Source organism: Neofelis nebulosa, chromosome 15 (assembly GCF_028018385.1).
Source record: "Neofelis nebulosa isolate mNeoNeb1 chromosome 15, mNeoNeb1.pri, whole genome shotgun sequence".
In the NCBI taxonomy this organism is placed as follows: Eukaryota; Metazoa; Chordata; class Mammalia; order Carnivora; family Felidae; genus Neofelis; species Neofelis nebulosa.
In genome coordinates, this window is record NC_080796.1 from 49,159,809 (window position 1) to 49,181,667 (window position 21,859).

Below are 21,859 nucleotides of genomic sequence, written 5' to 3' on the forward strand. Positions count from 1 at the left end.
GAAGGGAGGGCTTCAGACAATAGGACTACAGCCCCATTTCTGCTGTAGACAAGCCCATGCCATTGAGAGATCTCTCCCGATCTCTCTCTCTCTTTCTCTGCCTCACTTTCCTTCTCTTCTTCACATTTCTGGAGATGCGGGGAAAAAAATAACAGATTCTCTGTGACAGTGCGTAAGTGCAATAGAAACACTGAATTTCACAACCGGGACCAGAAAGATGGGAAGAAAATGGCATATGCCTGCCGGGACGTCCAGCAGGCTCACTGGGTCTCAGTCCCTCCTGCTCCTGAGACCCGGAAGCTACAGACCAAACCGGATGAGCTACGGTGGTCACTGCTTTCTTGTTTTTTAAGTTCATTTATTTATTTTGAGCGACAGAGCACTAGCATGGGAGGGACAGAGAGAAAGGGAGAGAAAGAATCCCACGCAGGCTCCGCACGGTCAGCACAGAGCCCGACCCACAACGCAGGGCTCCAACCCACATCCATGAGATCGTGACCCGTGCCGAAACCAAGAGCTGGATGCTCAACCAACTGAGCCACCCAGGCGCCCCTGGGGTCACTTCTGAATAAAGACTACTTCAAGAAGCAGGAGCTAGATGGAGGGCATCTGCAAGGACTCACCCACCTATTATATCTTTTTTGAGTATTTATTATTACAGCAACTTGATTTCAAAAATTAAGCTTCTCTTCACTCAAATACAATGATTCGTCCTTCTCTGTGGGTCTCTTTTAATGTGATTGGAGTACAAGCATCAGTTACCCAACTGAAGCCTTTCTCTTTAAAAAGAATCTGCTATGGAAGGGGCAGGAGCACAGACTTCCCTTCCAGGGTCCAGGAAGAGCCACGTGAGTGGGGAGGGGGATTGTTACAGGGATCTGATCACACCCGAGAGAGAGAGAGAGAGAGAGAGAGAGAGAGAGAGAGCGCGAGCGAGCTACTTTCAACCCCAGAGTAGGCCAGGCCAGAGCTGAGAACCTCAGGTTAGACCAGTATGCACCTGCCTGCAGCCTTGGTGGGGAGGAGGATCCCTAGGTCACCCCTCACCTCTCTCCCAGCCCAGCTGAGATGCTGAGTTCATCGGCGATGAGAAAGGCACTCAGCTGAAGGGACAGAGAAATCCTGGGTGCAGGCCTGGTGCCAGGTAGTACTGATTAAGCCCAACCCACCTGCCCTGGCTGTCCAGGATCTGGCAAGCCTGCCCAGGACCGGCAGGGGGAGAGCCGGCTTCCAGCCAAAGAAAGACGAGGGGCTCTGGGGGGCATCTCTGGCCTTGAACAGTCAATGGAGCAAAGCAGGGTTGGGGCCAGAGACTGCAGCATCTGGGAGGGAGACAGGCAGGGCGAGGAAGGGGATTAGGACCCCAGCCCCAATCCCACACAATCCTTGGGCAACTGGAAAAGGCAGGAGACAGACAGAAGGGCCTGCTGGGAGGGTTTCCTCTCTGGCAGACAGAGGGCAAAGGCTGCAGACAGATCCTGCGAGAGGTCTGAGCTGGCTCTGCCGAAGTCTCCGGGCGATCTGGGAGGCCCCCGGGGCATGAGAAACCAAAGGGGGGACTTCCGTGGGGGCAGCACCTTTGAGGAGTGGGGTGAGGGACACCTGGCACGAGGAGGGTCTCAGAGTTCCAGCAAGGACACGCAGAGGAGCCAAGAAAATAAACTCCCTTTACCAAGTCTATACTCTCTCCCTGAGCCCAGCAGTGGAGAAGCAAGACTCCTGTGACACTCAGGTGGGGAGGGCGTGAGGAGGAGGCATGAGGAGGAAGGATCCTGAAGAAAGCGCCCTTAGAATCCAGGCCCCCAGGCTCAGGGGGGGCAGGTCCAGAACTCTGGGCCACTATGAGTCGCTAAGCACAAGCACACGAGTCCTCCTGGCCTTTTTTTTTTTTTTTTAATTTTTGGGACAGAGAGAGACAGAGCATGAACGGGGGAGGGACAGAGAGAGAGGGAGACACAGAATCGGAAACAGGCTCCAGGCTCCGAGCCATCGGCCCAGAGCCCAACGCGGGGCTCGAACTCACGGACCGCGAGATCGTGACCTGAGCTGAAGTCGGACGCTTAACCGACGGCGCCACCCAGGCGCCCCCCTCCTGGCCTTTTGAAGGTCATCACAGTCTCGGTGGCCATGAAATTGACGGACTTGTTGCCCCTCGGATATGTCTTACCCATTCTTCACCGCAGCCACGTCCACACGGGCCTCTCTCTCTGCCGGAAGTACCAAATGGGGAGCAGAAAAGGGAGCCCCCTGTGGTGAGCTACCTTTGAGGACCTACTGTGTTCCAATTCCAGTTCCTCCCCTTAACCAACTGAGTGACTTGGAACAAGTTCCTTGGCTGCTGAATCTCAGTTTTTTCATCTGCAAATGGGGTTTCTCTTCCCTGAGCCCCCCCCCCCCTCCCCATTGCATTCAGTACCTGTTCTCATCTGTCTCATTTTACTGTTCTGGGATATTTTGCCCCCCCCCCCCCCCCCCCCCCACTGCCGAGAGCAGAGCTAGTCAGTTCACTAAGTATGAGGTTTGTTCCCCCTGTGACTCCTCCTTGTCCTGTCTGGGTTCTGGAGACAACAAAGCCCAACTTCTGGGGTGCCGCCTCCTCCGGGGCCTCACGGGTTGGGGTCTATGTGATGACTCCCATGAGCACCTGGGGCCAGAGCCCCGGGCTTCTGGATCCTGCCTTCCACAGCCCCTGGCGCAGCACTGAGCAGCCCATGGAGGAGCAGAAGGCACTGCTGGCGTGACTGCCCATTCTGGCGCCTCCTTAGAAGAACATGGAAGAAGTGACAGCGGCTGGGTGAGGCTCCCTGGGATGGAGGAGGTGCAGAGCCCACGGGGGCACCGGTGTCAGGGGGTGCGGGACAGAAGGGGCCCAGATTGGGAACAAAGATTATCGGGCTCTGCAGAAAGCATCACTGCCATGCCTCCCTCCCTGCCAACTTTGGGGAAAGAGAGAGGCACTCTGGGAGACGGAATTGGCAAGCTCCACAGCTGGCTGCCTTAGCAGGAAGCGGGGGAGGAGTCAAGGGCCAGAGAAAATCAGGAATGGGTGTAACACACCCAGATCTCTAAGTGTTTGAAAGGAGTCTACCAGATCCAGAGTGGTTGACCTGTGGCGGAGGACGGTCGAGATGGTTCTGGAGTGAAATCTGTGGGTCACCACTGAGCAAACGCCGCAAGGCCTTGGCCGGGCTGATCACGTGTGCTTTGGCGCCCTCTTCTGGATTCACATGATACACGCACACTGGGGGTATTGCTGGGGGTTTTACCCACATTTTAACACTTGGCCTTTGCTCTTCTCTCTGAACCACCCTTCCTGTAAGTGACACCCTCAAAACCGCAGGCACACTTGAGCAATGACATCAGTTGTGGACACCACGGGAGTCACCTCCCAGACACCATGAAGGGAAGGGCTTACTGACACATAATTATCATATTCGTCCGGTCCTGGGCAAATGTCAATGTTTGCTCATTGAAATTTGACCCCTCCACGCTAGAAGGAAAAAGAAAATAGCTTCTCGAGTTGTCTGTATATCTGACTTTCATTATTATGCCTTGGGACCCATGTCTGGAGTCCTCAGGGTCTCCAACTCACCCACCAACCAAAGGTCCCAAACCTTGGTAGGGATTTGATCATGCAGGGAACCATGAAAATGAGAGGGCCAGAGTCATTCACTCATTCACTCACTCACTCACGCAGTCGGGGTTTCCTGAGCACCTCCCTTGCCTGAGCCTGGCACCAAGGATTCCAGAGACAGCTGTGGCATCTCTGTGGCGTTACGCTAGGCACACAGCCTGTGAAATCAAGCAGACGTGGGGCTGAATCCCAGCTTTGCTTTCCACAAGCTTCATGACACTGAAGGGTTTTTTTTGCTCAGAGTTAAAGCTCAGTTTTAAGTCTCTATAGCCTCCTTCCGTGCTGAAACAGTTAGGGTTGTTAGCGCCTCCCTCCCAATGCTATCGTGAGGCCTGAATGAGATCGCGTAGTAAAGCTCAGCTCTCAGAGCGGCCACTGCTGCTCCTGACGCATGGGGTGACCACCAAGTCTGGGAACAGACGCGAACGCTTAACAGCTTGTTGCCAGTTCATTGCGACGCATGATGAAATGATACTGTCTGTGTTTCCAGACTTTATGGCCACCCTATATGTGCCCTGCCTTCGACCGGCTTTCAGTCTAGCCCTGTGGTTCTCAAAGTGTGGTCCCCGGACCAGCAGCATCACCATCACCTGGGAAACCTGTCAGAAGGGCAAATTCTCAGACCTTCTGAATCAGAAACTCTAGGGCTAGGGCCAATCTGTTTTAACAAGCCCTCCGGGTGATTTCGACGCACACTCAAGTTAGTGAACCACCAATCTAGGGAAAATAACACACATGTAAACAGTTACAACACCGGTGGGCTTCCCTAAAGGAGTGATGTCATGGGCCGAGTTTTCAAAGAAAGGCAAGTATTCACAGGTGGACACAAGCCCTGTGAGAGGAGAGATTAGCACTTGCAAAGGCTGGGAGGCATGGAAAAGAGGTATGTGTTGAGGGAACCACAAATGATCTGGTCTGGCAAACTGGGGAGTATGGGAGGTGAAGTCAGAGCAGGAAGGCAGGAAACCAGATTATGAAGCCCTTTGAAGTACCTGAGTAAGGAATTTCGATTTTATCTTGTAACTGACAGAAGCATGAAAGGTTTTTTTGTTTTGTTTTGTTCTTTTTTTTTTTTTCTTGGAGTGACAAGGGGCAGGGGGAGGCGGGCACTGGGGATCCGAAATGGGCTCTGTGCGGACAGCAGACAGCTCAGTGCGGGGCTCCAACTCACGAACCATGAGATCAAGACCTGGGCCAAAGTCAGACGCTTAACCGACCGAGCCACCCAGGCTCCCAAGCATGAACGGTTTTTAAAGCAGAATGATGTGACCAAAGCTGCACTCAGCAAAGAAGCATTTGTGCGGCAGTATGGCCTGGAGGCAGGAACACCAGTCGGGAACCTGCTAGAATGATCCAGGTGAGAGCCCATGTGGGCATGAAGTCAGGCTGTGACCATGAAAGAGATTTAGGAGGAGAATTGCCAGGCAGTGGGGCTTGAGGCTGTCTTGGAGGGATCTCCTCTGGTGTCGCTTCTTTATTTTTATCTTTTTAAGTTTATTTATTTTTAGAGAGAGAGCTCAAGCAGGGGAGGGGCAGAGAGAGAGAATCCCAAGCAGGCTCCACACTGTCAGTCCAGAGCCCCACACAGGGCTCGAACTCACGGACCGTGAGATCAGGACCTGAGCCGAAATCAAGAGTCAGTCGGTCACTTAAGCAACTGAGCCACCCAGGTGCCCCTCTGGTGGCACTTTCTGAGAAAGACGGAACTGGTGTTGGCGAAGAAGAGGTGAGGAGCTCGTGATGCTCCGGGCTGGTAGCCGGAGGAGTCAGTGATGCCTGCGTGGTTTACCTCCCAACATCTCCATTCATTTATTCCAGCAAATATCTCAGATTCCTATCACACTCCGGCAAGGTTCTAGAACACAGTGGAGCATGAGATAGCCAGAATCTGTTCTCAGGGCTGACAAGGCAACGGGGAACACCACCGATGACTAAGTCAATATAGAAATATAGAGGGGCGCCTGGGTGGCGCAGTCGGTTAAGCGGCCGACTTCAGCCAGGTCACGATCTCGCGGTCTGTGAGTTCGAGCCCCGCGTCGGGCTCTGTGCTGACGGCTCGGAGCCTGGAGCCTGTTTCCGATTCTGTGTCTCCCTCTCTCTCTGCCCTTCCCCCGTTCGTGCTCTGTCTCTCTCTGTCCCAAAAATAAATAAAAAAAAAGTTGAAAAAAAAAATATAGAAATATAGAAATGACAAACTTCCAAGTAGTGGCGGGTAGTATAAAGAAAAGTAAGAGGGTCTGAGGGTGCCTGGCTGGCTCAGTCTACACAGCATGAGACCCTTGAGCTCAGAGTTGTGAGTTTGAGTCCCACGTTGGGCATAAAGTTTACTTAAGAGAGAGAGAGGGTCTAAGGAAGAGCAGAGCAGGTAGTGAGGAACAGTCCCTCTGAGAAGATAACATTCGAGCTAAATGATACATAGGGGCCAGATGCACAAAAACAGGAGGAAAGTGCTCCCAGGCAGAAGGGACAGCAGATGCAAAGGTCCTGAGGTAAGCATGAATTTGGCACACCGGAGGAAAAGAAAGATAAAAATCACCGTAGCTGGCCTGTTATGGGAGATGAGGTCAGAAAGGGTCAGGGCCAGGCCACGGCAGGTGGTAAGTGTTCAGGGGTGGTCAAGATGAGGTAATACAGGTGGAAGTACTTAGCAGATGGTCTCAAGCGCCGGATCCACCTAAGGAGCGTGAAGATGGTTAGGATTTTTTTTATAATTCATTTTTTTTAATGTTTATTTTGGACAGAGAGAGAGAGAGAGACAGAACATGAATGGGGGAGGAGGGGCAGAGAGAGAGGGAGACACAGAATCTGAAACAGGCTCCAGGCCGTCAGCCCAGAGCCTGACATGGGGCTCGAACTCACGGACCGGGAGATCGTGACCTGAGCCGAAGTCGGACGCCGAACCGACTGAGCCACCCAGGCGCCCAGAAGATGGTTAGGATTCTTAACCGAAGCAGGGGTTTCGGCTCAATTTCAGGGAACGCTCAGGCTGTAGAAGCCACGTCCTAGCTGAACAGTCTCCGAAGCAGATAACTTGTCCATTTTGTTTTGTTTTTGTTTCAAGAAGATGGTTAACAGCCGAGCTGATGTAAAGGCTGGCTGGTCTGGAGGGAGGGTGGGCGCTCATGAGAGATGAATGAAGATTTGGAAGGAGAACAGGAGAGGGAGGAGATGAGGGGGGCCCTCCCTCCCCCGGCCGGGCAGGGGATGCCTCTGGCGGTGCCCACGCCCCAACCGTCTGCTCAGCCACTCTCTACCAGCCCTGTAGACTCCGAGGCCAGGCCAGGCACAGGCCTGAGCATGCCAAGCCTCGCCCGTGGGAACAATGCCAGGACCCAGCCTGCCTGGGAGATGGAGAGACCCAGGCCAAGGCAGCGGGAAATGAAACCGATCGGGTAGACGGGGACCACCCCAGCCCAAAGAGTTCTCTTCTGCTTCCAAGGTTACATCCGGGGCGCCTTCTCCAGGTGTCCTGCCGGCTGCCGAGAGCACCAGCTAGCCTGGCCCACGGCGGAGCGTGACCAAACCCCAGGGAAAAACAGCACCGCACGTACCCCGCCACCTCCAGGGTCACAGATGATGCTCCGTCTAGGAGAGCAAGAGAGACGGGGTGGGCCTTGCCACGGCCCAACCTGCCTGTCCGCGCACCTCACTCTCACCTTCCCTCCTCCTGCTCCACTCCCTGTCTCTTTCGGGCTTCCTCCCGCTCCGTCTCCTTCCTCGGAGACTTTTGTCCCACGGGGGTGTCTAAAGCAGCCGCTTTCCTTTACTTTGTTGAGACATCCCTGCTCCCCCCAGCACTCCATCCACCCATCCAAACTGGGAAGACTCCCCATGATTGACACTGGCCCTCCCAGGCCAACAGAAACACACACACCCCATATGCGCACGTGCATAAACACACACACACACACACACACACACACACACACACACACACACACACACATACACACACACCACCTAGCTTTCTCTGCCAGGCTGGAGGCCTCCTGGCCACTCACAGACCCCAGCAAGGCCTTCAGTGCAAGAGCAGCCCCTTTAACAACCTCCCCCCACCCCCCACCCAGGGAGGCATCAGTGACCAAAACAGCAGGCCCAACAGCCACACCAGAAAGAAACTCCCATCTTACTCACTTGATGAAGTACACAGCTCCCTCCTGGGTAGAATCCACCTCCCAGCCTTTGGGCAACCCTGTGAGGAAGCAAATTCACAACATGACCCTCTCTTTCTTCTCAGCCCCGTACACCGGGTCTGCGCTCAGGAGGGATGGGGCCTGGAGAACCAGGAGAATTCACAGACCAGCCAAAAGTGCTCAAACCCACCTATCTCTCACCCTTTTTGGTCCGTCATCCCCATCGGTCTGTTTCTAGCAAAGAAGAAGAGGGATGGCAGTTAAGTGACCGAATGGATCGCTACCTTACAGGGTTTGCTCCTTCATTCGACAAGCTTTTCCTGAGCAGCTACTCTGGGCCAGGCCCTGCGCCAGCCCCAGGGACCCAGCGGTGAACGCACAGGTGGTTCCCCTGGAAGGGCGCTCAGGGCGGTCCCACAGCCCTCTCCCGACCCAGAAGCACAAGCAAGATCCAAGGGCAGATCCCTTGCCCCAGGCCTCACAGGTGATTAGCACCCAAGATCAGAACAGGACTCAAGCCTCCAAACCCCAGGCCAGTATCATTACCACCAGCTTCTGCTGCTTTTGGACAAGATACTGAGGACTTTTTCTTGCGATGAGAACTTTTAGGATTTACCCTTGGCAACTTTTGCTGACTATAGTCACTGCGCTGTACATTATATATTTCCTTATTTTCTAACTGGAAGTTTGTACCTCTTGACCTCCTCCACCCATTCAGCCCCCCACCAGCTCCCCTCCCCTCCAGCAACCACGGTTCTATTATCAACGAGTTGTATTTAGCCTGTTCTTCTGTCCTACTGTTTAGATTCCACGTAAAAGGGAAATCATACGGTATTTGTCTTTCTCATTTCACGTCGCACACCCCTCTCCTGGTCCATCCTTGCTGTCACAAGTGGCAGGATTTCATTCTTGTTTATGGCTGAGTAGTATTCTATCAGATATATACCACATCTTTACCCATTCATCGACCATATTGTTTTCCAGAGTGGCTGTAGCAGTCTGCATTCCCACCAACGGTGCCTGAGGGTTCCCTTTTCTCTTGTATCCTCGCCAATGCTTGTGGCATCTAGTCTTTTTGATTAGAGCCATTCTGACAGCTGGGCTGTAATATCTTGTTGTGGTTTTGACTGCCCTTCCCTGAGGATAAGTGATGTTAAGCCTCTTTTTGTGTGTCTATTGCCCATCTATATGTCTTCTTTGGAAGGATGTCTATTCAGGTCCTCTGCCCCCTTTTTTTTTATTTTTTATTTTTTTAATTTTTTTTCAACGTTTTTTATTTATTTTTGGACAGAGAGAGACAGAGCATGAACGGGGGAGGGGCAGAGAGAGAGGGAGACACAGAATCGGAAACAGGCTCCAGGCTCTGAGCCATCAGCCCAGAGCCCGACGCGGGGCTCGAACTCACGGACCGCGAGATCGTGACCTGGCTGAAGTCGGACGCTTAACCGACTGCGCCACCCAGGCGCCCCTCCTCTGCCCCCTTTTTGATCAGAATGTTTTTTGTCTTGGGTTATGTGTTCTGTGTGTTGTGTGGGTTTTTTGGTTTGGTTTTGTTTTTGCTATTGAGTGATACGAGTTCTTTATGTATTTTGGATATTAACCCCTTATCAGATACATGACGTGCAAATATGTCCTCCCATTCTGTACGTCGCCTTTTCATTCTGTGGATGGTTCCCTTGGCTGTGCAGAAGCTTTGAGTGTGATGTGGTACCATTTGTTTATTTTTGTTTCTGTTGCCCTTGCCTTTAGAGTCAGCTCCAGAAAGTCATCACCAAGACTAGGGTCAAGGAATTTATTGTCTTCTAGGAGTTTTATGGCTTCAAGTCTTACATTCCAATCTTTAATCCATTTTGAGTTAATTTTTGTGTATATGTAAAATAGTGGTCTAGTTTCATTCTTTTGCATATAGCTGTCCCGTTTTCCCAACACCATTTAAAGAGACTGTCCTGGGGCACCTGGGTGGCTCAGTCAGTTAAGCATCCAACTCTTTTTTTTTTTTTTTTTTTTAAATTTTTTTTTTTTTTCGACATTTTTTATTTATTTTTGGGACAGAGAGAGAGACAGAGCATGAACGGGGGAGGGGCAGAGAGAGAGGGAGACACAGAATCGGAAACAGGCTCCAGGCTCCGAGCCATCAGCCCAGAGCCTGACGCGGGGCTCGAACTCACGGACGGCGAGATCGTGACCTGGCTGAAGTCGGACGCCTAACCGACTGCGCCACCCAGGCGCCCCTCATCCAACTCTTGACTTCAGCTCAGGTCATGATTTCATGGCTCATGAGTTCAAGCCCTGCATCGGGCTCTGCAGTGGCAGTGCAGAGCCTGCTTGGGATTTTTCTCTCTCTCCCTCTCTCTCTGCACCCCCCCCCCCAGTTGCTCTCTCTCTCAAAATAAATAAATAAACTTTAAAAAATTTTTTAGAGAGACTGTCCTTTCTCCATTCCATATTCTTGCCTCATTTGCCATAAATTAATTGACCATATATGCATAGGTTTATTTCTGGGCATCCCTGAAATAAATACCATTCAATCATGGTAAATGTATTGAATGTATTGAATCATGGTAAATCCTATTAATGTATTGTCGAAGGCGGTTTGCTAATATTTTGTTGAGAATTTTTGCAATTATGTTCATCAAGAATATTGGCCCATAATTTTCTTTTTGCCTGGTGTCCTGGTCTGGTTTTGGTATGAGGGTAATGCTGGCCTCATAAAATGAGTTTGGAAGCATTCCTTCCTCTTCAATTTTTTAGAAAAGATCGAGAAAGATAGGTATTAAATCTTCTTTGAATGTTTGGTAGAATTTACCCATGAAGCCATTTGGTCCTGGGCTTTTGTTTCTTGGGAGGTTTTTGATTAGTGATTCCATTTCCTTACCAGTAATTGGTCTATTCACACTTACTATTTCTTCATGGTTCAGCTTGAGAAAGAAGATGGCATGTTTCTAGAAATGTATCCATTTCTTCTAGGTTGGGTAATTTACTAGCATGTAATTGTTCATAGTAGTGTCTTATGATCCTTTGTATTTCTGTGGTGTCAGTTGTAACTTCTCCTTCACTTCTGATTTTATTTACTTGAGCCCTCTCTCTCCTTTTCTTGGTGAGTCAAGCTAAAAGCATGTCAATTTTATCTTTTCGAAGAGCCAGCTCTTAGTTCATCTTTTTTATTGTCTTTTCCAGTCTCCATTTCATTTATCTCCACCCAGAGATTTGTTATTTCCTTCCTTCTACTAACTGTGGGCTTCACTTCTTGTTCTTTTTCTAGTTCCTATATAGGTGTAAAGTTGGTTTGGTTATTTGAGATTTTCTTGTTTCCTGAGGTAGACCCATATTGCTATGAACATTCCTCGTGGAGCTGTTTTTGCTGCATCCCAGAGATTTTGGTATGTTGTATTTCTGTTTTCATTTGTCTCAAGGTATTTTTTCATTCCTCCTTTGATTTCTTTGTTGACCCATTGGTTGGTCGGTAGCATATAGCATCCACATATTTGTGATTTTTCCAGTGTTCTTGTAATTGACTTTTAGTTTCATACCATTGTGGTTTGAAAAGATGCTTGATATGATTTCATTCTTCTTAAATTTACTGATACTTGTTTCGTGTCTTAAAATGTGATCTACTTTGGAAAATGTTCCATGTGCCCTTGAGAAGAACGTATCTTCTGGTCTGGGGTGGAACGTTATGTCTGTAACCATTAAATTCATTTGATCTAATATGTCGTTTAAGGCCATTTAAGGTCATTAATCCTTCTCTGTTGATTTTCTGTCTGGTTAATCTAGAACAAAATTTTTTTAATAGCACCTCTGAAAAAAAAATATCCATGGAAATGCTCAGAGCAGAGAATCACAGGCTTACAGAGTGAGCAAAACCTGAATAGATACAGAAGGTGACCATGGCTCGAAGGTGCCCAGGCACTCCCTGCAGGTGGCTGCAGCCCCTAAGAGTGGGGCTCTATTAGCACTCTATCTCTTAAGAGCATTCTATTAGGTACTGTTTCATCCTACCCATCCCCCCAAAAGAGCATCCTGCCTCCCTGACAAACAGGATTCCTCCACCCCAAGGCAGAGGAAGGGTCTTCTGAGAAACTCAAGGGAAACCACTGTCCAAGGCGGAGACAGGCAGGGCACTGGTGGAGATCATTCCTTCTGGGCGTGCAAGAGCCCTGTGGCGGACCTATCGTAAAACATGTGTGGATGCTCTTGACGGATGATCACTGCCACCTGTCTGGTCAGGCCAAACACCTGCCTTGGGTATGAGGTTTTACAAAACATAGCCACTCAGTCTTGGTCTGAATCTCTCCCGCCATATTATCAGCTGCCTCAGGGCACAAGCTGCCGGAGGGCAGAACCTGGGTTCTATAGAGTGGCGGGCCCAGTCTGTATAATTCATTTTATTCACCCCTGTTTCTCAAGGGTCTAGATTTCCATGGTTAGTGTTGGTGGTGATGCTGCTGCTTCAGAGTATCAGGGAAGCCAGTGAACCCAGCTCCCCTCCCAGGGCTTGGTCCATAGAAATAATGACACCAGCTACCACCTAGTGCTTCCTTCCTCTCAGCTACACATTTTACCACTGTCAGCATATTTAATTTGCACAAAAGCGGTATAGAATAGGCATTGGCTTGAACATTTTTTTTTTTTTTTTTTTTTTTTGGGACAGAGAGAGACAGAGCATGAACGGGGGAGGGGCAGAGAGAGAGGGAGACACAGAATCGGAAACAGGCTCCAGGCTCCGAGCCGTCGGCCCAGAGCCCGACGCGGGGCTCGAACCCACGGACCGCGAGATCGCGACCTGGCTGAGGTCGGACGCTCAACCGACGGCGCCACCCAGGCGCCCCGGCTTGAACATTTTTATAGACGAGGAAACTGAGGCCCAGAGAGGTTAATCAACTTGCTTAAGGTCACACAGGAAGTGTCTGGTCTGGGATGTGAGTCTGGTCGCGACTGCCTCCAAAGCTGACATTCTTTCCTCTGTGCTGCTCCACAAATGCTACTTGTTCCCTTCTGTCCCTGTGGGAGGACGTTCCCATTCAGAAGGGCGTGGGTTGGCAGTCTCCCCAAGTAGAGGGATCCCCACTGGGTCAGAATCATAAATAATCCTGCCACCGTGATGTGCCTGGGAAAGAGGCCAGCGGGGATTTTGTCCCCTGCCTTTTCCAGCAACTTCCCTCCACACTGCCCTCTCTGCCCGGGCAACACCAAGAAGGGCTTATATTCCTGTCCAGGCGGAGTGCCCGCTGAGGCAGCTGCCCTCCCAGCAAGCTTCAGGGGCATCTTAACCCCTTCCCAGCCTCGGACAACCAGTTGGCTGCAGCCCAAAATGAAGTCATTGGCTCACAGGCTTTTATCTATCTTCTGGTCCTACCTAGGGCCATAGCGAGGTACACGGGATCAAATTTTAAACACGGAGAGCAGCAAAAACAGCAACCCAGGAGAGGGACACAGCCCGATCTTGGGATAAGAGGCCTTACTTCATGTCAGAAGTAACAACAGTGACCACAGCGATAGCGGTCACCTTCATTGATGGTGATTCTCCCGGGTAGCCTTTGCTATCATCTTCGGAGGTTCGCGGTCCTATCCCTATTTTGCCAATGAAGAAGAGCCAAGTCCCGGAAGATTTAAGCCACTTGCTCAAGACCACCCTGAGAGGAAGTAGAGTCAGGATTGGAGCCCAGGCCTCTCTGCCTCTAGAACTTAGGCATTTCACCCTGGCACGGCTTTGTGCAGCTGAACGGCCTCGAGCCAGGTACTTCCCCTCTGTTCTTCGATCCTCCCACCCTTGAAAGAAGGCGTTGGGTTCCAGGGTCCCTGAAGTCCCTTCCAGCCCTGACAACACAATGATCCTAGCCCAGAATCTAAAAGAAAGTAGGCTCTGGGCAGGCCAACACCTTACTTCACCCAATGTGTCCCGCAGTGCTGGCTGTGTCCCGTGAGCGACCCAGACTCCTAGAACCACGTGGTGTGCAGTCAGCGGAAGGGCCAGAAGGCCAGCGAGGGTGGGTCTGTGGCAGCATTCTGAAGAGGAACACTGCCTGTCCACTCGAAGTACCCCGGCCCTTCTCATCCTTGGTGTCTCTGCCTCCCCAGGTTAGACTGAAATTCCGCCTGTACGTGTCCTCACCTTCCCACTGGCCTGGGCTAGCACTGGAGTCTGCCCTACAGTAAGCAGTCAGTGTGGGCCCCGTGCCCTTTTCTCTCATGTCCCCCCACCCCCACCCCAGTGTGAAGGTATTCCCAGTAGCCATGTGGGGCAACTTAAATTTGAATGAATTCAAACGTAACAGTTCACTTCCTCAGCCACACTAATCACGTTGCAATCGCTCAGTAGCTATTTGTGGTTAACGGTGACTCTGCTGGGCAGCTCAGAGAGAGAACATTTCCATCATGGCACACGGTTCTATGGTACAGCACCAGGAGCTGGGATTACGCCTAGCTCAGGAGCTCTGAAGATGGAGAGGAGTTTCTGACTGGGCAGGGGGATGACAGAGGGGTCAAATCTGTGTCCTCAAAGATCGGTCCCATATGCTAACTACAGAGCTGGAAACTCAGAAAGACCTCAAGGTGAGCATCAACGCTCCTGCACCCTCCCCAGGTGGTCCAAATGCTAAGCTGAATCCATCCATGCCGAAAAGAAAAAGTCAGAAGCCAAGTCAGGGCAGTTATGCTGCCTCAAGCCATCGCTTCCTCCTCAATTGCAAAGGCGGGGACAGCCAAGCTCCTTACCTGGGCTGGAGGAGTGTCCACTCTGGATCGGTGATTCCGTACCAGGGTGCACCCAGCTGGTTGACTTTTCCTCATCGCTACAAAAAAAAAAACACAAAAAACAAAACCAATAAGAAAGTGTCAGATACTGGGGCGCCTGGGTAGCTCAGTCGGTTAAGCGTCCGACTTTGGCTCAGGCCACGATCTCACGGTTGTTGGGTTGGAGCCCCACTTCGGGCTCCGTGCTGACAGCTCAGAGCCCGGAGCCTGCTTTGGATTCTGTGTCTCCCTCTCTCTCTGCCCCTCCCCCGCTCGTGCTCTGTTTCTCTCTTTCTCAAAAAAACCACAAAAACCCATAAAAAAAAAAGTCTCAGATTCAATAGAGGCTTCCCGGGGTAGGACATCCCTCTCCCAATTCACACCAACACTGACGGTCTGATCCCAGGCACGTGAGATAGATGAATCCACACAGCCATTCATTCATTCACATGCACAAAGCATTTACTGAGTAGATGCTGAGGATTCAGAAATAAATAACATCTGACCCTGACCTCAAAGAATTTATAACCCACGGGGGAAACAGACATATAAAAAGATGGTTGCAATGTAATATAATAGGAAGTATACCCTATCCCTATTATAGCTACGCATAAAGAGCATTATCCCACCACAGAGGAGGAAGTGCTATCCGGGACGAAATTAAGGAAGGGGAACAGCACGAAGGGTGCGCTAAGGAGGTGACATTTGGGGTGACAGGTGAAGCCTCTGGGGAGAACAGCGAAGGTACTTAACTGGCAGCTTCTCAAGGGATACAAGAGGAGGAGGCTAGGTGAACCCCTAGTCCTTGGGTGTCTCAATGTTAAATATTTTCGTTCACAACAGTCCTTCACATGAGGAGTTTTACAGATGATGAACCTGAGGTTCAGAGAGGTTAAGGGACTTGCCCCAAATCCTATGATCAATAAGTGATGAAGCCAGGATTCTAACAGCTCACTCCCGGCAAGTTGGGCTCCCCAAGACCACAGATCCGCTGGGTCTAGACTGGGAGGCAGATGAACCCATCAACATTTCTCCACCCCCACCAACCAAATGATATTAATTTTTCCAGAGCCAGATGTGACCCACACGAGGCACCTGACTTTCTGGGCCAACCCAGGCACGTGGAGGAGAGGAGTCTGTATCACCTGCATCATCCAGGCTTTGGGGTGGGGCCTGTCTTGGGGTCCAGGACAGGACTCTGCTCGCTGATGTTAAAGTATCCTTAATACTTTAATTAACATAACAAATCTCATTAAGAAGTTTTATTGAAGTAAGATATACAATGTACAATGCTGCACATATTTAAAGCGTACCGTGTAAAGTGTTGACATGTATATATACCTGTGAAACTATCACCAAAATCGAGATGTGAACCCCCCGATTTTCCTTTGTGCCCCCTCATAATTCCTCTCCCCCACGCTGTCAGCTCTTTCCACCTGCACCGCCGCCCCCCCAACAACAACTAATCTCCTTCCTGTTACTATAGATTAGTTTGCATTGTCTAGAGTTTCTAGAATTGTATATAAAGGAATCATGCAAGCTAGACTTCTTTGACTTCTTTCTTATTTTCTTCCTCCTTCTCTCCCTTTCTTTTCTCTCTCTCTCTCTCTCCCCCTTCCCTCTCCGTGGTAACATGTGTTCATAGTTGATTCCGCTTCATTACCGAGTAGTATTCCATCACAGAATATACCACGGTGTCCACCTACTCACCTGGTGATGAACATTCAGGTTGTTTTCAGGTTGGGCCATTACAAACAAAGCTGCCAGGGACACCTATGCCTAAGTCTTCGTGTGGACACATGCTTTCTTTTTTCACTGGACTCCACTAATGTTTCTCTAAGTTTGGACACCTGCTACAGGACAGGATTTCCCAGTGGACTCACCCGTCTGATGAGGAGACAAGAAACAAAGTCACCGTTCTGGTGCCCCCAGGACCCTCGAACCGTTGTGCACACACAGAGATGCCCCGTGTCGTGGGCTTTGGTGCCGGGAGGCAGTGGGAGAGGAAGCCCAGGAAGAGGAAAGCCAGCCAGTGTGAACTTTAAGTGTGGGGGAAACTCACGCCCTTACACTTCCTCTTCAGCCACCCGGACACCTTCTGGCCCCGATTCCTCTTCTCCTCTCACATCATTCCCTCAGACGACCATCTCCACACGTCCTGGACATCATGGACAATCCCAGGGTCACAGAGGTGGACACAATCCCGCAATCTCAACGTCTTTCCCCTGTCGTTCTCCTACTCCCCTTGCCAGCTCCTGGCCCAGAACGATGCAGTCACAGGCTGTCTCCACCCCTGGCTTTGGGCTGACAGAGAACTGTGAAACTGGGAGGACCGATGTCACTGCAAACCCACAGTCCCCACGCTTAGCTGGTCCCTAAGTGCCACCTAGAATCTTCTTCAGGGGCCCCGGCCAGTTGCCATTTGCAGAGTGTTCTAAAGCTTCCCCATCAACCTCAATCCCCTCACCAGCCTCTTCTTTCCTCCCCCTTCCCCGTTCTCAATGGACAATCTTATCACTTACTTCAAGAAAAACTAGAAACCATCAGTCAGGAGCTTCCTCAATATGCCCACCCAGCCACCCCCAAAAGCACCCATATCCCCACCTTAATACTTGTCTCTAGGGGCACCTCGGTGGCTCACTCAGCCAGTTAAGCGTCCGACTGCAGCTCAGGGCATGATCTCATGGTCCACGGGTTCGAGCCCCACATCGGGCTCTGGGCTGACAGCCCAGAGCCTGGAGCCTGCTTCAGATTCTGTGTCTCCCTCTCTCTCTGCCCCTCCCCCGCTCACGCTTTATCTGTCTCTCTCTCAAAAATAAATAAACATTGAAAAAAATTTTTTAAAAATACTCGTCTCTACATGAAGAAGCGGCCTTCCTCCACGTAAGGCTAATCTCTCTGCCTGGGTTATAGTCCCCGTCATCTCCTGTTTTTTCCAGAACTTTATTCTATTGAGTATCACAAGATTGTCTCTTCCACTTCTCTCTCCCTCTCAGGTCATCGTCTGCTTAGCCCCACTCTGGTCTTTGTCTTCTGGTCTGAGCCCTCCGCCTCCCCTCCCAGCTTGTTCCTCTTCTTACTGACCCAGCATCCTTCTTGGAAACTGGTCCCCTCTAGCTGTCCCCACTTCCTGGTCTCCCTCTCATCCATCCTTTGCAGTCTGGTTTCTGTCCTCAGTCCTCCCCTGAACCCACTTTTCTTAGAAGTCAGTAAAGACCTCCTTAGTTCTAGCCACTTTCCAGTTTTAAGCTCATTTGGCCTTTCCACTCTTGACCGTTCCTTCCTCTTACCATCTCTCTCCTCCTCCTGCTAGGGCAGTGCCCTTCCCTCGCTACGATCCTGCAATCTCTGGTCTCTCTTCCTCTATCCTTTCCTTCTACACTGGTGCTGCCTGGGTACCCCCATCGTCTTGGTCACACATTTCTGGATGGTTCCACCCCTATGCAACGACTCCCAGGACTTCCTCTCCAGCCCAGGCCGCTGTCTGTACATCCACTTGCCTGTCAGACATGACCTCCTGAAAGGTCCCGCAGGGACTTCAAATTCAATACTTTCCCCTGAATCTATACGCCCCCTAAAATCCGCTCCTTGTCCCATATGCCTCATCTCTGTCACACTCAAGTTAAAACCTCTGAGATTCATCTTTGATTTTTCCTTTTCCCTCTCTTCCCCGACATTCAGGCCGTAAATGAACACCCTCCTAAAGATTTCTCCTATCTCTCCTCCTTGTAACCTCACCACCTAAATCCAGGCCTCATCAGCTGCCTCCTGGACTTCAGCAGTCACCCCTGACTGCTCTCCAAACCCCAAGTTTCTCCCTCTATGCCCCTGTTCAGCCTTTAAGTCATCATCTGCCCACACAGCTGCCAGAGGGATCCTTCCAAAACCCAGGTCTAGGTGTGTCAATCCTCTTAAAAATCTCCTTTGGGGGGTGCCTAGCTGACTCAGTCGTAAGAACGTGTGACTCTTGATCTCGGGGTCCTGTTTGGTGTCGAGATGACTTAAATAAAACAAAAAATAAATAAATAAAAATAAAGGGGCACCTGGGTGGCTCAGTCAATTAAGCGTCTGACTTGGGCTCAGGTCACGATCTCACAGTTTGTGGGTTCGAGCCCCGCGTCAGGCTCTGTGCTGACAGCTCAGAGCCTGGAGCCTGCTTCGGATTCTGTGTCTCCCTCTCTCTCTGCCCCTCCCCTGCTTGCACTCTCTCTCTCTCTCTCTCTCAAAAATAAAAAACATAAAAAAATTAAAAACAAACACACAAATAAGTGAATAAACATTTAAAAAATAATAAAAATCTCCTTTGGTTTCCTATCACCTGCAGGACCAAGTTCAAACTCCTTAGCCTAACACACAAGGCCTCTCCAAAGCTGCCCCTTCTTATTGGTCCTGCCCCCTCTTCTGCAGCACCCCTGCAGCCTCCACTCCATCTCCACTGACCCCCTCAGAGTGTTCTAGACAACCTGTGCCCTGGCACTCATCAGCGCTCTCCTTCCCACAGGCCTCTGCTTCAGGGCCCCTTTCACCCTGGTCCTCTGCTCCAGAATCAGCCCAAATGTCTCCTCCTCCAGAAAGCTCTCCCTCCGCTCCCCAAAGAACGTCAGTTCTTTTTTTCTTGTGTTCCTAGACCATCATGCAAATACCTTGAGAATATATCCTATTATTTCCCAAGTATTTATTTGCATTTTCTCCCTATCACCTTCAAGGAAAAACCTGTATCTTACTGTTTTTTTTTTGTTTTTTTTTTTAAATCTCTAATGCCTCGCGGTGTGGCACACAAACAGTGGCTACTCGAATGTTCGCGGAGTGAAAGGCCAAGAGAAGCTGGAAGGCACGCAAGAGTCTGGGAAGAAAGATGAGGACAGCCAAATTAACCACTTCAGCTGAGGAGCTCCTGGAAATACACAGGCGAAGGCCCCGCCCCAGATGTGGATCTCTGGAGGCGGGGCTCAGGAAGCGGCCTTTTCTCCATCCATTCCTCGGGTGATTTACATGGACACAAAAGTCTGAAACCACTGACCAAAGGGACTCCGGTTTTAATACCGGTGAAGTTCTGTTATTTAAGAATCTGACCCAGGATCGAGAACTTCAATGGAGCTAATTTCTAACATAATCTAATTACAGCATCAATTATGATCATGGCGATGATAATTACAGAAGAAAGGCCTAAAGCAAGTGTGGCAACGGAGAAGCAAGGGGAAAATCCGCTGGCTTCCTTGGGCTCCAGTTCCGTGCTGGAGGGAAAGCAGTGCTCTAAAGTCAGCGGGTACCGGGCTTGGCCAGAGCTCTGATTAACAAGTGGTTTTATCTGGAACAAGTACCCTTCCTCTCTGTAGACCTCACCTCCCCATCTGAAAAATGAGGGGGTTGCAGCCAAGGCTCCCTTTCAGCTCTAATGTTCTGTGAGTGGCTATCTTGAGGAAGAAAAAACCCATCATGTGTGGGTAACAGTTCAGAATGCTGTGCTTCTAGACTTGCTACATTATCGGGAGATTTCTATCCTGGCAAAGAACGACTATAGCAGGAGCGGGCCAAAATCGCACCAGCGAGGCCACTCTGTTATAATGAGATTATGCCAGAGCCATTTTGGTTTATGAAATTAATATAACGGTACTAATATATTACTGAGAGCAGCAGAGGCTCCCTCTCCTTAAAGAATGCCAAATGCACCGTGGGCATCTTCTCCTTCCCCTTGACCACACAGCCCCATAAAGGAAGCAGGAAGGGAGAGGGGCTGTCTTCCTGGCAACACAGAGTCCTGGGATGAGGGACGGCCAGGAACTGGTGGCTGAGACAGGGTCTCCTGGTGCGATGTCTCTGAGCCCAAGTGTTCTGTAGGAAAATATGGTGGGGGAGGGGGCAAGAGAAAGAACATACCCCTGGCCCTTTCAGGGGACGAGGTTGAAAGGAATGACGGGCCCACTGGACACTGGGTCCAATCATCCTTCTTCGGGCACCCGCTGCGCCCCCCTCTGTCCCCCGTGAATGGGGACCAGCCGGAAAGGCCCGCACCTGCCCTGCCGCGCCCTGCCTTTCCAGAGGAGGACATGCCCAGCCTTAGCTGGACCTTGACCCATTGAGGAAAAGGCGGGAGACACATTCAAACAGGCGACGATAAACTTATTAGTCATGCCTGCCTTTCCAGCCATCGCTTCCCCCTACCGCTCAGCCTGCCCCCCGCCCTGCCACCTTCCAAGTTGGACAACTCGAAAGAAAACATAAAATGGCAAAACGAGAGAGACCAACGTACTTGATGAAGAAGATTCTCCCACCGCGGTCAACTCCGTAGGTCCACCGGCCGGGCAAGTCCAGCCAGTCAATCTCATCGGCCATCTCGACCCCTCTCACTCTGGGCACCCCCCCCCGGGGCGCGGGGCTGACGGGGGGGGGGGAGTTGGGGGGGGTGGAGGGCTTCCTGCCCAGCAGCCCCCACTGTCCGCCCTCCCGCAGGCGGGGAGGGGGACGGAGGTGGGGGGGGGGAAGGGTCCTTGCCGGGCGCCGGCCTCTCACTGAAGGCGGCGGGCCGCCAGCCGGGCAGCAGGGAGCAGGCGAGACTTAACCCCGGCGGGGCCGGGCCCCCACTCCAGCCGCCGCCTCCCCGCCCGGAGCCCGCTTCGGACGCCTCCTCAACTTAACGCCGGGCAATCCGCGCCGCGGGGGGTTCCGACGCTCCCTCGCCGGACTGCTGGCCGCCGCGCCGAGCGCTGTCCCCTCCCCGCCCGCAGCCGCCCGAGGAGCAGGTCTCCGTGCGCGAGCGAGGGGTGTCGCCTCTTCGCTCCCAGCTGCGAACCTGCACTTGAACCGCCGGCCGGCCGAGGGGAGGCGGGGCCGCGCCGCCGCCGCCGCCGCCGCCGCCGCCGCCGCCGCCGCCGCCGCCGCCGCCGAAGGTAATTCACAGCCGGGAGGACTAACAGCGGCAGCTCGGCGGGTCCCCAGCCCCCGGTGCAGGGCGCGGGGAACCAGTTTGGCCGAAAGAGCTTTGAATGACGAACCTAGGGGACACGTCCGGCCCCTGACCAGAAAAGGGCGGGTGGTCAAACCTGGTTCTGCTTGGAGGGAGGTTAGTAGAGGAACAAAGGTCAAATGCAGGGAAGGGTGGCACGCACGGGTGTGGGCAGCAAGGGGCCCTGGATGTCAGCCTCATTAGTCAAGCTAGCTCTTACTTTTGTTTCTGAGCACTTCCTCCAAGAAGCCTGCCATGACTAAGGAGAATCGGAGGGAGACCTTAGGAACACACCCAGAGAACAGCAGCTTTTGTGTCCCTTCCCCCTAACTTGCACCAGAAATGGAAAAAAGAAAAAAAGAAAAAAAAAAAAAAAAAGGACTGGAATGTGTTCTGTGCACAGAATGCAGGTTGCAA

General features: G+C 51.5%; 1 protein-coding gene across 16 annotated transcripts in view; it reads right to left on the minus strand.

The window, feature by feature from the left end:
* PLEKHA6 (pleckstrin homology domain containing A6) overlaps positions 1-20,887 on the minus strand; it is a 145,767-nt gene extending 124,880 nt beyond the window's left edge. For 6 of the 16 annotated variants that reach the window (XM_058700880.1, XM_058700892.1, XM_058700886.1 and 3 more), the window contains exons 1-3: positions 20,750-20,882; positions 14,482-14,558; positions 7,769-7,826 (exon numbers count right to left, since the gene is read on the minus strand). In XM_058700880.1, the coding sequence (XP_058556863.1) occupies positions 7,769-7,826; positions 14,482-14,558; positions 20,750-20,832 (218 nt within the window). In that variant the 5' untranslated portion in view covers positions 20,833-20,882. Of the gene's footprint in view, positions 1-7,768; positions 7,827-14,481; positions 14,559-20,749 lie in introns of all 16 variants that reach the window. The other 10 variants (XM_058700891.1, XM_058700885.1, XM_058700879.1 and 7 more) reach the window with 3 other exon arrangements.
* Positions 20,888-21,859: the final 972 nt, after the last annotated feature.